The 14,310-nt window shown below is 49.4% G+C and overlaps 1 protein-coding gene across 1 annotated transcript in view; it reads left to right on the top strand.

The window, feature by feature from the left end:
• Nucleotides 1–14,310, top strand: part of BDP1 (BDP1 general transcription factor IIIB subunit) — a 1,412,545-nt gene that overhangs the window by 233,441 nt on the left and 1,164,794 nt on the right. The window contains exon 10 of the mRNA XM_086960808.1: nucleotides 11,936–12,184. Coding sequence (XP_086816934.1) covers nucleotides 11,936–12,184 — 249 coding nt within the window. The remainder of the gene's footprint in view (nucleotides 1–11,935; nucleotides 12,185–14,310) is intronic.

Genomic DNA, 14,310 nt, shown 5'->3' with positions numbered 1-14,310 from the left:
CTCTCGGACCTGCCCCGTCCTCTCCCCCACCACAGAGCAGCCTCAGGCTCAAATTTCTGAATGCCTCACATCCGAGACTTAATTCGGGGGTACACAGAGGGTGGTGTACTACAACGAAAGGCCAGATCACCAGTGGAAAGCGAAGCACTAAGAGGAGCCTGTACCGAAAAACCAATGCCTTCCGATTCCACAAGAGAGCTTGCTGTCCTGGGTTCTACAACTCGTGCCCCTGTGCACAGACAACAATACGAAGTCCTGGTCTCCATCCCGTCCTACACTGCTAAAACTAGCATGACGTGGGCGGTACTGGCACATTGCCTAGGGGTATAAAACTCCCACTTTACATAGGAATCCCCACTCCCCCTCTCTTACACACAACCACACACAAACAGCCACACACACACAACAACCCCACAAACAACGACACACACACACAACCACACACACACAACCACACACACAACCACAACCACACACACAACCACACACACATATAACCACACACACACAACCACACACACACAACCACACACACACAACCACACACACACAACCACACACACACAACCACATACACACAACCACACACACACACACCACTCACACAACCACGCGGACACCATCACACACATACACATAACCACACACAGCCACACACACACAAGACAACTACACACACAAAACCACACACAAGCACACACACAGCCACAGCCACACACAACCACACATCAAACACACAATCACACACACACACACACACAACCACACACACACAACCACACACACAACCACACACAACACACACACAACCACACTCGCATAAACACACACAACCACACACACATAAACACACAACCACACACACACAACCACACCCTACCACACACAACCACACCCTACCACACACACACAACCACAAGCACCCACACAACCACACACACAACCATACACAACCATACACAACCACGCGCACAACCACACACACAACCATACACACACAACCACACACACACAACCACACACACACAACCACACGCACACAACCACACGCACACAACCACACGCACACAACCACACACAACCACACACACACAACCACACACACACATTCACACACACACACACAACCTCAACCACACACAACCAGACACACACAACCACACACAACCACACACACACACAACCACAAAACCACAACCACACACACAACTACACACAAAACCACAACCACACACACAACCAGACACACACAACACACACAAAACCACAGAAACACCCACACACACACAACCTCAACCACACACACAACCACAACCACACAACCACACACACAACCACACACACAGACACAGCCACACACAACCACACATACAAACACACAATCAAACACACAATCACACACACAACCACACACACAACACACACACACACACAAAACCACACACAAACCACACACACATAAACACACACAACCACACACACATAAACACATACAACCACACACACACACAACCACACATCCAACCACACACACACAACCACACACACACAACCACACACACACAACCACACACTACCACACACACACAACCACAAGCACCCACACAACCACACACACAACCATACACAACCACGCGCACAACCACACACACAACCATACACACACAACCACACACACACAACCACACACACAACCACACGCACACAAACACACACAACCACACATACAACCACACACACACAACCACACACACACAACCACACACTACCACACACACACAACCACAAGCACCCACACAACCACACACAACCACAACCACACATACAACCACACACACAACCACACACACACAACCACACACACACAACCACACACACACAACCAAACACACACAACTAAACACACACAACCAAACACACACAACCACACACACACAACCACACACAACCACACACACACACACAACCACACACACACACACACACACACACACACACACACACCCACACACACACACACACACACACACAACCACACACACAACCACACACACACACATCCACACACACACACAACCTCAACCACACACACAACCTCAACCACACACACAACCTCAACCACACACACAACCTCAACCACACACACAACCACAACCACACACACACACAACCACACACACAACCACACACACACACACACAACCACACACAACCACAAACACAACACACACAACCACACCCACAACCACAACCACAGCGCCACACACAACCACAAAACCACAACCAGACACACAACAACACACACAACCACACACACATAACGACACACACAACCACACACACACAACCACACACACAACCACACCATCAGTGCACACTTTCACCAGGCACGGACACCATCAGCTGTCAGTGCACGCTTTTCGTTGGGCACAAACGCCACCAGCCGTCAGTGCATGCTTCCACCAGGCACACACCACCAGCCGTCAGTGCACGCTTTCACAAGGCACACACCACCAGCCGTCAGGCCACGCTTTCACCAGGCACACACCACCAGCCGTCAGTGCACGCTTCCACCAGGCACACACACCATCAGCCGGCAGTGCACACTTTCACCAGGCACACACACCTCCAGCCGGCAGTGCACTCTTCCACCAGGCACACACACCCCAGCCATCAGTGCACACATCAATTTGTTAAAGCATCCACAAATAACTATTGTAGCAATCACAGTATGGCGCATTTTACTTTTAAACATATTCATCTAAAGCGCAGCATGCCACGATTGCTACAAAAATAAATACACTTTTTTTGGCCTACAGTTAATAGACTTTGTTGCAGTTGGTGTTGCAATATTTAGCAATGCCAATAGCTCAAACTTAATTAATGCGAGACCTATTGCATTGCAAATGATTGTTGCCTAGTCTTGCTATGGTTTCAAATGTAGTACACAGGTTCCCTGCAACCAAGACACTTGTGCCAGTGCTTCTTCCCTAAAAACAAACTCCCAATTGGAAATTCTGCCCCCTGTAAATCCCTAGTAAATGGTACCCTGGGTACCTAAGGCATGGGAGATTAAGAGGGTCCTTTGGACACTCCTCACTGGGACCATACCACTGCCCCTGGAGCTTGCATGCCCCTGTGAGGAAGAAAATGACAAAGTCGACATGGCACCCCGCCTAGGTGCCATGCCAGCTAACACTGCCTGAAGGCATACCTAAGTCACCCCTCTATCAGACTTCACAGCCCTAAGGCGGGTTGCACTGTACCACAGGTGAAGGCATATCTGCATGATGGCTTCTCTGTACACAGGAGTGTTTGGTACCAAACTACTCATTACAATAAATCCACACTGATGATTGATTGTACCATGTACTTAGAGGGCACCTCAGTGGTCCCCTTGAAAACCTACCAACCCTGGTGTGGTGTCTGACTAGCTGTAGGCAGCCAGTCACTTAGAGACATGTGTTTGGACCCCTGGGTAAAAGGCCCCTGCACTCTGGGACCAGAAACCATACACATCCTGGGAAGAGGTATCGTGCCTCCTCCCCCAGGATGGGCCAGTGCTCGAAGAGGAAAACATCAAAGGCCTGCCGCCTTTTTTGATTGTGACCCGCAGCCTCTGCTGCTAGCAGCAGATTGCAGCCCCTGGTTTACACTCCCACTTTTCTTTTTATTGAAAATTATTCAGTCATACAGTAGTCAGGCAATAGAAATTTGCTGTACAGATATTGTATGGTATGCAATATAATACATATGACGAATAGCACATCTTATGATAAGTCTCAAACATCCACATCATCACATTCCTCAACGACTTTATCCCTCCTACTGTCTGTGAGTTCTCTCGTGGGGGAGATACATATATCACCTCTATATGTGTTCCACTTTCCCCATTTTTTGAGCCATGTTCTGGGGCAGCCTCTGTTCTTCTACACATCTTTTTCCGCAATCATACATCTATCCATGTCTCTTGCCCATCTCTGCAATGTAGGTATCTCGCCTGTCCCCCATCTTAAGGCTGTACTTCGCTTGGCAAGAGCCAGCCCTAGTGTGACCCACTGTTGCTCTGCAGTGGTATGGGCTAAGGCCTCCCATATGTTGAGTAAGCATAGTTTAGGTGTTGGGTGGATCTTCTTCTCACTTACACTTTGCATCTGTGACATAATGGTTTGATAGCAGAGCATTCCTAGAGGGTATGGTAAAATGTGTCCTCCCTAGTGCAAAGTCTGAGACACCTTGCATCTTCCCTCCTCCCCTTTTTGGTCAATGTTCCACCAGACCGATAGGTCCATTGTAGTATTTTAAGTTAGATCAGTCTGTATTTCAGTGGAATGGCTGCTTCCCAGGGGGACATCTGTGCTTCCTGCTATTCTTCAGCTTCTGGAATTCCTTAGTCCCTTTGCCAGAGATCTCGGAGTATTAGGAGTGGGTCAGGTAAGTTGTTACATAGTTTTTGATACGTCATTGAGGTTGCCTTTCGAGTCATAGGTGCTGATAATAGTTTATCTTCTAATGAGGGCACTTCTGGCAAAACTCTATCTCGCGGAATGGCGATTATGAGGGCATGACGTATTTATTTATTTATTTATTTATTTATATTTTCATTGAGAGTTCAATTCATGATACAATATACACATGTACAGATATAGGGTAAAGTGCGAAAGTGCTCGATATAAATTACAATTAGCGACATGACACGTATATATGAATAATTCGATCTGTAAACAGTAGAAATTGGATTCTTAGGGACACAAACTATCCCTAAGGAATCATATTGCACAATTCCTCACACAACAAAAAACAAATACGGAGTAAAGTGCGTAGGTGCTCGATATAAGATAGAGTTGACGACGTAGCATAGGTATAAATGTAAATCAATCTGTAAGGTGTATGTTTAACGTATTTAGAGTCCAGAAACATCTATGAAAAAATCATATATTGCACAATTTCACAAATAACAATCTTTTTACCCAGATCCCAGACTAATTTCCTATTGAACTCCAACGTTTCTCAAATTTCCTAAGCGACCCTGATCTTAGTGCATACCGTCTCTCTAGTTCTTGAAAAGAAGGTATATTGTTACTTCGCCAGTTTTGCAAAATTAAAGATCTTGCCACTAAGGCGGATATAAGTGAGCATGACGTATTTGTAGTTATCTTAATGCTTCTTGATTAGCCATTTCATACACTGATTGTTGTTCAGGGAACCAGATTCTTTCCTTTTTCTCAGAGGTCTCCTACTGCTAAAATGCCTATGGCATCCCATTTGTCATAGCAAGATTGTCTCTTACCTTTTAATGTTAGTGTACATCCCCACTTTGCGCGGGAAAACCAGCAGGAAAAATTCAAAAGAATAGGAGGTGTGCCCACCTCTGACACTAAGGTGGGGGAGGCGAGGTGAAGCACAACTTTCAGTCCCTGTCATCTAGAAGATGAGGAGACCCCTCCAATCAGTCATAGGTCTATGCCCCCATCCTTCAGCAGGGTGGCAAATAGAGGGTTTAGTCACCTCAGGTAAGGTGTACATTGGCCTTACCTGATATTCTCCTAAAGCACCTTCTAAATTTACTATTGAGGTGGCACTCCCAGACCTAGAAAGTAGATCTGCGATGACCTAAGAAAGAAGACAACCTTGCAGAGAACACTGTAGATGATGACTACCTTGGCCCCAGCCCTACCAGACTGTCTCCAGCTTCTGCAAACCTGTGACCTATTGTGCAGATAGCGAACCTCTGAAACCCCTGAGAGGACTGGTGCCTTTGAAAAAGACTCCAATCTCCTATGGACCTGTCCTGAAGCAACCTACTCCAAGGACTCAGGATCCTGGCGTATCCGGGTCTCCTGCCCACTCTGCTCCTGATGCCCACGACCCGAGTCTGAGTTGCTCACCAGTGCAATGAAGTCCCCCCATCCGATCCTGATGTTGTGCCCAGCGTTCGTTGACCTCTCCCACCCTCCACGACGGCGCTGCAGTGTGAATCCAGAGGCTTCTCCTGACCGCGACCGGCTCCGGTAAGAATACTCCAACATCAAAAGGCACCCCTACACCCGAAGCCCTTGGGCCCTGGTGAGCTAAACCGACAGTGCCCTTATGACCCCCTACATCCCAACTTACCTATACTGTTGTTGGTCTTCCTCCTGCAATCTCTGGTGGCACGCCTGCAGCCTTTTTGTCAAAAGTAGAATCTCTATTAAAAAGCCTTTGGCGCTAGACGGTGAAGTTGCATCCTGGTGGTGTATGTTTGGTGATGCTTTGTGCTCACCCCAGTGCCGGACCTTACCCCCAAAGCTTGGCCCCTGCAACCGATCTGATTACCTGCATTCAGTGTGGCTCCATTCACCCCCTGAATCCATTGGAAAGCATCGGGTCGAACTCGAATTTTGACCTCTGCACACTGCTGTCCCTGTACTGCTGGTGGTGTAGTTTAGTTACTTATCTGACCCCTGGCTCTTGCTGACTTTTGGCTTCGAAGACTAGGATTGTAAGTTGAATACTTACTTGTTTAACCACAATATTGTTTTCCCTATAGGATAACATTGGACTATGTTTTAAAGTGTTGATTTTTCAAAGTGAAAAGTATTTCAAATTAAAAACTTACTTGCCGGATTATGAAGACCTTGGTCTTAAAATAAAATACATTTTTCTAAAATTGGTCTGATCTCTTCTTAAGTAGTGTGTCCATTATTGATCACTGTTGTGCAATAAATGTCTTAAACTCCTCTGTGTTAGACCTAAGGCTGCTCGCCAACAATACCACTAATCAAGCACTTTGAGTATTGCATTGAGCCCGGTACACTTTTGGGGAACCCCTGGACTCTGTGCATGGTATAAACACCTAACTGCAATTTCATATACACAGCCAGCTTCCTACAGCTTCTTTGGTCTGAAAGGATTCTTTGGCCTATTGGGTTGGGGTAGGACATTTTTCACTGATTAGTCTTAAAGGTGGTGTTTCCTGATTAATCTTGTGGCCTTTTACCTCTATGTTCTGGGGGCTTGTCTCCTGTTGTTCTGAGGGAATTTGTGTTTTTTATTTTAAGGGATGGTGGTTTGCGTATTCCCAGGTTCAATGCTGACTTGTGAATCTGAAAGAGACACGTTAGTGATAGATTCCTTACCTTAGAATATCCCAGACGTCATATTGGATCTGGAAAGTTTTTCGTCAGCAGTACCCCTGCGCGTTGGTAGGCGTCATCATACGACTCCGCGTACGTCGTAGTCACCGAGATGACGTCGATGGAGCTACGTAGACACGCCGAAATACGCTGATTTCAGTTCTTTCTTTTTCCACGGCAGCAAGCGCAGATCCCGCGAGAGCGGTACCCCGGTCACTTTTTTACTGAGTTATTTTTTGAACTTTTGTCTCTGTTTTTGAGTCTTTTTACTCCTGGTGTATAAGGATGCCCGGTTTTAAGTCTTGCGCGGCTTGTTCCAGCACGATGTCTGTGACAGACCTGCACCGTGAGTGTCTCTACTGTCTGGGGCGTGACCACGGCTTCCAGTCGTGCCTCCAGTGCCGGGCCATGGCTCAAAAAGTTTGCGGGAGCGGTCATGAAAGTGGCTAGAGCCCCGGGGGTCGGCTCCGTGCCGTTCCAGGTCTCATTCCCATGGGAGGTCGAGGGACCGACCGCGGAGCCATCACCACCATTCGAAGTCTTCGCACTCTGAGTCAGGTAGTGCGAAGCACAAGAAGTCTATTACGCGCCGTCGCTCTTTGCCTTCCCCTAGCTGGTTGCGCGATCATGGCACGTGTCTTCGGACCGTCCGTCCTCGCCGTTGCGCCTTTGGTCCCCATGGGCCCGCATAGGGGTCCTCATTCTTCGACGTCGCTGGCCCTGACCCGACGTCGTAGACTACTTCGGTCTCGATGCCGAGAGACCTCCATAGATCCACACATGGATCCCCGTCCATGCCGGTTGGCCCGGTACGACCTCCACCGGCATCAACGTCGCTGCCACCTCCCCCACATGGAACCTGTGCCGGAGGGGTGTCGACCGGAGCGATTCCGATGCCGTTTGGGAGTATCCCTTTGTGGAGTATCCCTTTGTTCACCGATCTCATATTCCACCTGTTCGGCAGGCTGGGGAGGACTGGGAGGGGTCTGAGGACCCTCTCGCAGCACAAGGCGAGTTAGTCCCAGACTGGGATGAGGATCTGGGAGATGCAGGTGACCATGATTATACTCCTGAACCTGGCTCACTGTCTCCCTCTACTGTGGCTACGGTGTTGCGTAGGGCGGCCGAAGCTCTCTACCTCGAGCTTCGTACCGTGGCCGTCAGGACTAGCCTCCTGATAGACGTGCTTCGGCCGGGCGTCTTCTTCTACGGAGACGCTGCTGTCCTTTAATGATGCACTCCTAGATGTTCTTTTGGGCACCTGGTCCAGGCCCAACACAGGGGCCCCTGTGGATAAGAAGATGGCCTGACGCCTGGCCTGGCCCTGGGCGACCCTATTTTCCTCTCCCAACACCCTACCCCTGAGAGCTTGGCTGTCCAAGCCTCTGCGTCCCTGAGCGTTTTCCCTTCCGTACCTCCGGACAGGGAATCCAAGAAATTGGAGCAGTTTGTGAAGAATATTTTTTCTTCTGCCAGTTCAGGACTGCGGTCTGTGAACACCGCATGTCTTTTGGGCCGTTACTCCCATTTTGTGTGGGATACGGTTGCCCAGATGCGGTCTGTGTCCGGTGGAGGCTCGGACAATACTCTCCTACGTTCATTTCAGAGCCACAGGCCTGCGCAGCAACATTCTTAGGGCGGACGTTGGACCCGCAGAGGCGGGTCACTGGGCCAGCGTGCGGGTCAGTCCACCACCCCCGCTGCTGCCACTGCCTCCACACCTTTCTAGTCCGGTGTTTCAGACCCACCAGACGCTAGTAGGTGGCAGGATTTGCCATCACCTCCACCACTGGCGCAACATCACATCGGACAGGTTGGTTCTGCAAATATTACGAAGGGGTTACTCCTTCCCCTTCGAGACAACCCTCTAGCCATGCCACCACAATACCACTGCATGTCGGGGGATCACTTGGCACTTCTTCAACAGGAAGTTACGGCCGTCTTGGCCAAGGGAGGCCATCGAGCGCATTCCGACGCCAGAAGTAGGTCTTGGTTGTTACTCTCAATACTCCTTGGTTCCAAAGAAGGACAAAGGCCTGCATCCCATCCTAGACCTTCGGAACGTCAATCGCTTCCTCCGGAAGGAGAAGTTCAAGATGCTCATACTTGCTTAGGTCTTGTGTGCCCTCGACCCGCAAGACTGGATGGTAGCGTTAGCATTGCAGGACGTGTATTTTCATATCCCCATCCTGACGGCCCAACGGCGTTCCTGCGGTTCACGGTAGGCGACGAGCACTTTCAGTTCACATGCTCCCTTTTGGTCTTACCAGCGCCCCACGGGTGTTCACGAAAGTGATGGCGGTGGTCGCAGCTCATCTGCGCAGTTCAGGGGTTTCAGTCTTCCCCTATCTCGAAGACCGGCTGCTGAAGTCTCCCACCTCTAGACTATGGCCGACCTCTTGCATTTGCTGGGGTTTTCCATCAGTGTGCCGAAGTCGCACCTGATTGCCTCTCAGAAGCTCCTCTTCATCGGAGCGGTTCTGGATATAGCGCAGTTTTGGCTTTATCCTCCTGAACAGCGAGTCTGGGACATTCGGGCTATGATTCCGATTTTTCGGCCCTTGTCCTGGGTTTCGGTCAGGACGACCTTGAGGCTGCTGGGCCTTATGGCCTCCTGCATCCTGCTGACCAATCATGCCAGATGTCATATGTGGGCTCTGCAGTGGGACCTGAAGTTCCAGTGGGCGCAGCATCAGGGGAACCGGTCTGACTATGTCCAGATCTCTGAGGGCACTGCACAACAATTGCAGTGGTGGCTCGTGAATCAGCATTGAGTCAGCAGCAGATCCCTCACCCTTGCCCAGCTGGAGCACGCAGTGGTGATGGATGGGTCCCTCCTGGAATGGGGATGGCCACATGGGAGAGGAGGAGATCAGAGGCCTCTGGTCTCCGGCAGAGTCCCGGCTCCATATCAACCTTCTGGAGCTTCGGGCGATCCTTCTTGCACTGAAAGCATTCCTTCCCTCTGTCAAGGGGAGGGTGGTGCAAGTGTTCACAGTCAGGGCACAAACAGGGCGTGGTGGGGTGGTGGACCCTGTGTCAAGAGGCTCTGCGCCTCTGGACGTTGCTGAAACATCAAGAAATTTCCTTGACGGTTCAATACCCGGCAGGTTCTTTGAACGTCAGGGCAGACAAACTCAACCGCAGGTGCATGATGGATCACGAATGGTATCTTCACTCTGAGGTGGCGCAAAGTGTCTTTCAACAGTAGGGAGAGCCTTGGTTAGATCTTTTCGCCACCGAAGAGAACGCGCAATGTCATCACTTCTGCGCTTTGGAGTTTCGCAGGCGGCACTCGCTCGGCGAAGCTTTTCGTCACGAGTGGAATTGCGGTCTATTGTACGCTTTTCCGTCTATACCACTTGTAACCAGAGTGTGAAAGAAGATCAGGCGCGACCGGGCCCAAGTCATTCTTGTGGCTCCGGACTGGGCTTGAAGAGTTTGGTATCCTGAGCTACTTAGTATGAGCATGGATCCTCGATCCGACTGCCTCTTCGGGAGGATCTTCTGTTGCAGCAGCTGGGGACGGTCCTCCACCTGAACCTGTCCAGCCACCACCTACATGTGTGGAGATTGAGCGGCGGCAGATGATTCCTTTTGACTTGCCTCCTGAAGTCTGTGATATCATTCTGGCAGTCAGGCGTCCCTCCACTAAATCGGTATACGCTTGCAGGTGGAACAAATTTGTGGCTGGGTTATCTTGTGTATCAAGGCCTGTTATTCTCTGGCTAAAAAGGAACCTCTGGTGGGGTTGCCCGCCCATTCTACCCGGGTGACAGCAGCTACTACTGCATTGGGACGTGGTATCCCCCTGCAAGACATCTGTCAGGCAGTCACGTGGGCCTCCCTGCACACTTTTACCAAGCATTATTGCCTAGACAGTCAAATCTGGAGAGACTGCTTCTTTGGCCGTTCTGTTCTCCGTGACTTTCTGGTGTGATCTTGGTTTGCAGACCCACCACTGGGGTTGGTATTGCTGGGGTATCTATTCTAAGGTAAGAAATCTATCGCTAACGTGTCTCTTTCAGATGCACAAGTTACTTTTGTGTAACGATATAGCTGTAAGAGACATTAGTTAGTGATAGATTCCTTACCGCCCCACCCATCCTCCCCGTTCTGCAAACTGATTTCTAGGGTTAAGGTCATCCATTTAGGGCCCTAGTTTGAATGCACTAGTGGTCAGTATCTTGCATGGCTTTGCGTTCCTGGCGTGGAAAGTCATGTACAGAACTGACGTCAGCGCGAGTGGGCGCATCTAATTAGCTCCAGCGACGTCATCTCGGTGACTACGATGCCAACGACGTACGCAGTGCCATATGATGATGCCTACCGACGCGCAGGGGTACTGCTGACTAAAAACTTTCCGGATCTAGACTGACGCCTGTGGATATTCTAAGGGAAGGAATCTATCACTAACTAATGTCTCTTACAGATATATCGTTACACAAGTAAGTAACTTATGCAACGGGTATAATCCCTTTAATCATAGATGCCTTGGCTATCATGATGGGTCTTGGTACCCTGTTTAGTATGATGCCTTGGTTCTTGCTTATGGCAAGTGTGATTTCAAATGTTGGAGTGCAACTGATACCCTGGTAGTTGCAGTGGGCAAGCTGAGGCACCTTATGGCCTACATCCCAAATCTTTTGCAGCTCTGTATACAGACCTCTTTTGGGACAGTTAGCTGCATTTTCTGTTTTTTTTTTTGTAAATCTGTAAAATTTTAATTGTATATATTAAGACAGAATTAGGCTATTTTTACATGTAAAGCCAAAAGAAACAACAAAGACAGTGGCAATTTTTTTTTCTGTTTATAACAGGCAAAGTTACAGGTGGTCAAGCAACAAACCTCCCAAAGGTTATCGAAGCGACTAATATTTCTGGTACTGAAGGAGATGCAAGGACTGAAGAAAAAGAGAATGAAGAATCTCTGAATGTCCCCGAGTCTGCTTCTACTAAAAAGAAGAAAAAAAAGAAGAAAATGTCTGACTCGAGTGAACCAGTTCAAAATCTTGCTGTAGATGACATACCTCCTGAGTTGCCTAAGGCACAAAGAAGCAGCAAGAAAAGTGAGATATTCAATGTGCTAAGCTTGTGGTTTACAATTTAATTCAGGGGCTTTAAATATTGTGATATGTGCTTGTAGCTGTGTAGAGCATGCGGCTTATGCTGAGCTGTCTTGGAGTTAAAAAGTGTATCATCATATGTATGGACACAGCTGCCAAGTCAATCACCAGAAAATGGTCCACTGTTTCAAGAGAACTATGTGTTCAACTTTTAGTGTTAGTTTGTGCATCATCAGTGCATATAAATCAATCAATCAAGGCATTTATAAAGCGCACTACTTACCCAGAGGGTCTCAAGGTGCTTGGGGGAGGGAGTGGGGTGCCGCTACTGCTCGAACATCCAGGTCTTGAGCTTCTTCCTGAAGGAGAGGTGGTCTTGGGTCAGGCGGAGGTCGGTAGGGACGGTGTTCCAGGTCTTGGCGGCCAGGTAGGAGAAGGACCTTCCTCCTGTTGTCGCTCTTCGGATGCGGGGGACGGCGGCGAGGGCGTGGTTGGTCGATCGGAGGTGGCGTTTGGGAGCGTAGAAGTTGAGGCGGTAGTTGAGGTAGCTCGGGCCTTGGTCGTGTAGGGCTTTGTGTGCGTGGGTGAGGAGACGGAAGGTGATTCTCTTGTTGACGGGGAGCCAGTGCAGGTCTCTCAGGTGTCCGGAGATGTGGCTGCGTCGGGGGATGTCGAGGATGAGTCTGGCTGAGGCGTTCTGGATCCGCTGGAGTCTCTTTTGGAGCTTGGCGGTGGTTCCGGCGTAGAGGGCGTTGCCGTAGTCTAGTCGGCTGGTGACGAGGGCCTGGGTGACCGTCTTCCTGGTCTCGGTGGGGATCCACCGGAAGATCTTCCGTAGCATGCGCAGGATGTTGAAACAGGACGCGGAGATGGCGTTGACTTGTCTGGCCATGGAGAGGGAGGAGTCCAGGATGAAGCCCAGGTTGCGTGCGTGGTCTGTCGGTTTGGATGCGGTGCCCAGGGCGGGGGGGCACCAGGAGTCGTCCCAGGCGGAGGGCGAGGAGCCAAGGATGAGGACTTCCGTCTTGTCTGAGTTCAGTTTCAGGCGGCTGGTCGTCATCCACTCGGCTACGTCTTTCATCCCTTCGTGGAGGTTGGTTCTGGCGGCGGCGGGGTCGTTGGTCAGGGAGAGGATCAGCTGGGTGTCGTCGGCGTAGGAGATGATGTTGAGGTTGTGCTGGCGTGCGATGGCCGCAATGGGGGCTCATGTAGACGTTGAAGAGGGTGGGGCTGAGCGAGGAGCCCTGAGGAACGCCGCAGATGACTTCCGTGGCTGCAGATCTGAACGGTGGTAGGCGGACTCTCTGTGTCCTTCTAGCGAGGAAGGAGATGATCCACTCCAGTGCCTTCTCCTGGATTCCGATGTTGCTGAGGCGCTGCACTAGGGTGCGGTGGCAAACAGTACATATATGTATAAAGCACATAATTAGCTATGGCTAACAAAAACATGCACCCCTCGTATGCCCTTTCAGAATGCTTTGGTTCATCCAGTGGCCAGCTGCCAAAGGCACTACTGTCATATAAGCAGAGCCATACACTATTTGGATCTATATTAGTTCGTTCCACTTCAAAAGTCAAGCATGTCAATTTTCAATAGGTACCAACAGTTCTTTATTCCATCATTATTTAAAAATAGCCAACTCATTTCGTTCCTTTTTGAGGAGGAACTTTTTCAGGGCTAATATGTCAAAAGTGTGTCCACTCTCAATACTTGATACCATTCTTCATTGTTGTGACACAAGTTCTTCTGCTAAGCTCAAAGCACCACTTGGATATGCAAAAATTACAAATAAGAGGGGTGGTGAACTTGTATAATCACTGTGGGTGTTATACTGAAGAACCTGTGTCTACAATATTTTGTTCCAGTAGTTTTTCTGGGGTCTCGTATTGCATGTAGTATAGTTTCAAATGTATCTATTGTGGTGTAAGGTTCTGTGGCATCTGTGTGTGATGATTTTGAAGGGTTATCCTCTTATGGTTTGTAGGATGTTTTCGCTTTTCTTGTAAGCCATGTTTGAGCTATTGCAGGCTGTCAAGAAGAGACAGAGGAGGCAGACTCATTCCATTTTCCCGTGATCCATTTCCCTCAGTCATACTCAGTCCAGGTTTCATTTTCTTGTTTTCTTGGG

This window comes from Lissotriton vulgaris, chromosome 3_1, assembly GCF_964263255.1.
Source record: "Lissotriton vulgaris chromosome 3_1, aLisVul1.2, whole genome shotgun sequence".
Lineage (NCBI taxonomy): Eukaryota > Metazoa > Chordata > Amphibia > Caudata > Salamandridae > Lissotriton > Lissotriton vulgaris.
Note: the sequence above shows the minus strand (reverse complement) of the source record. Positions and strands in the feature narration are given on the sequence as shown.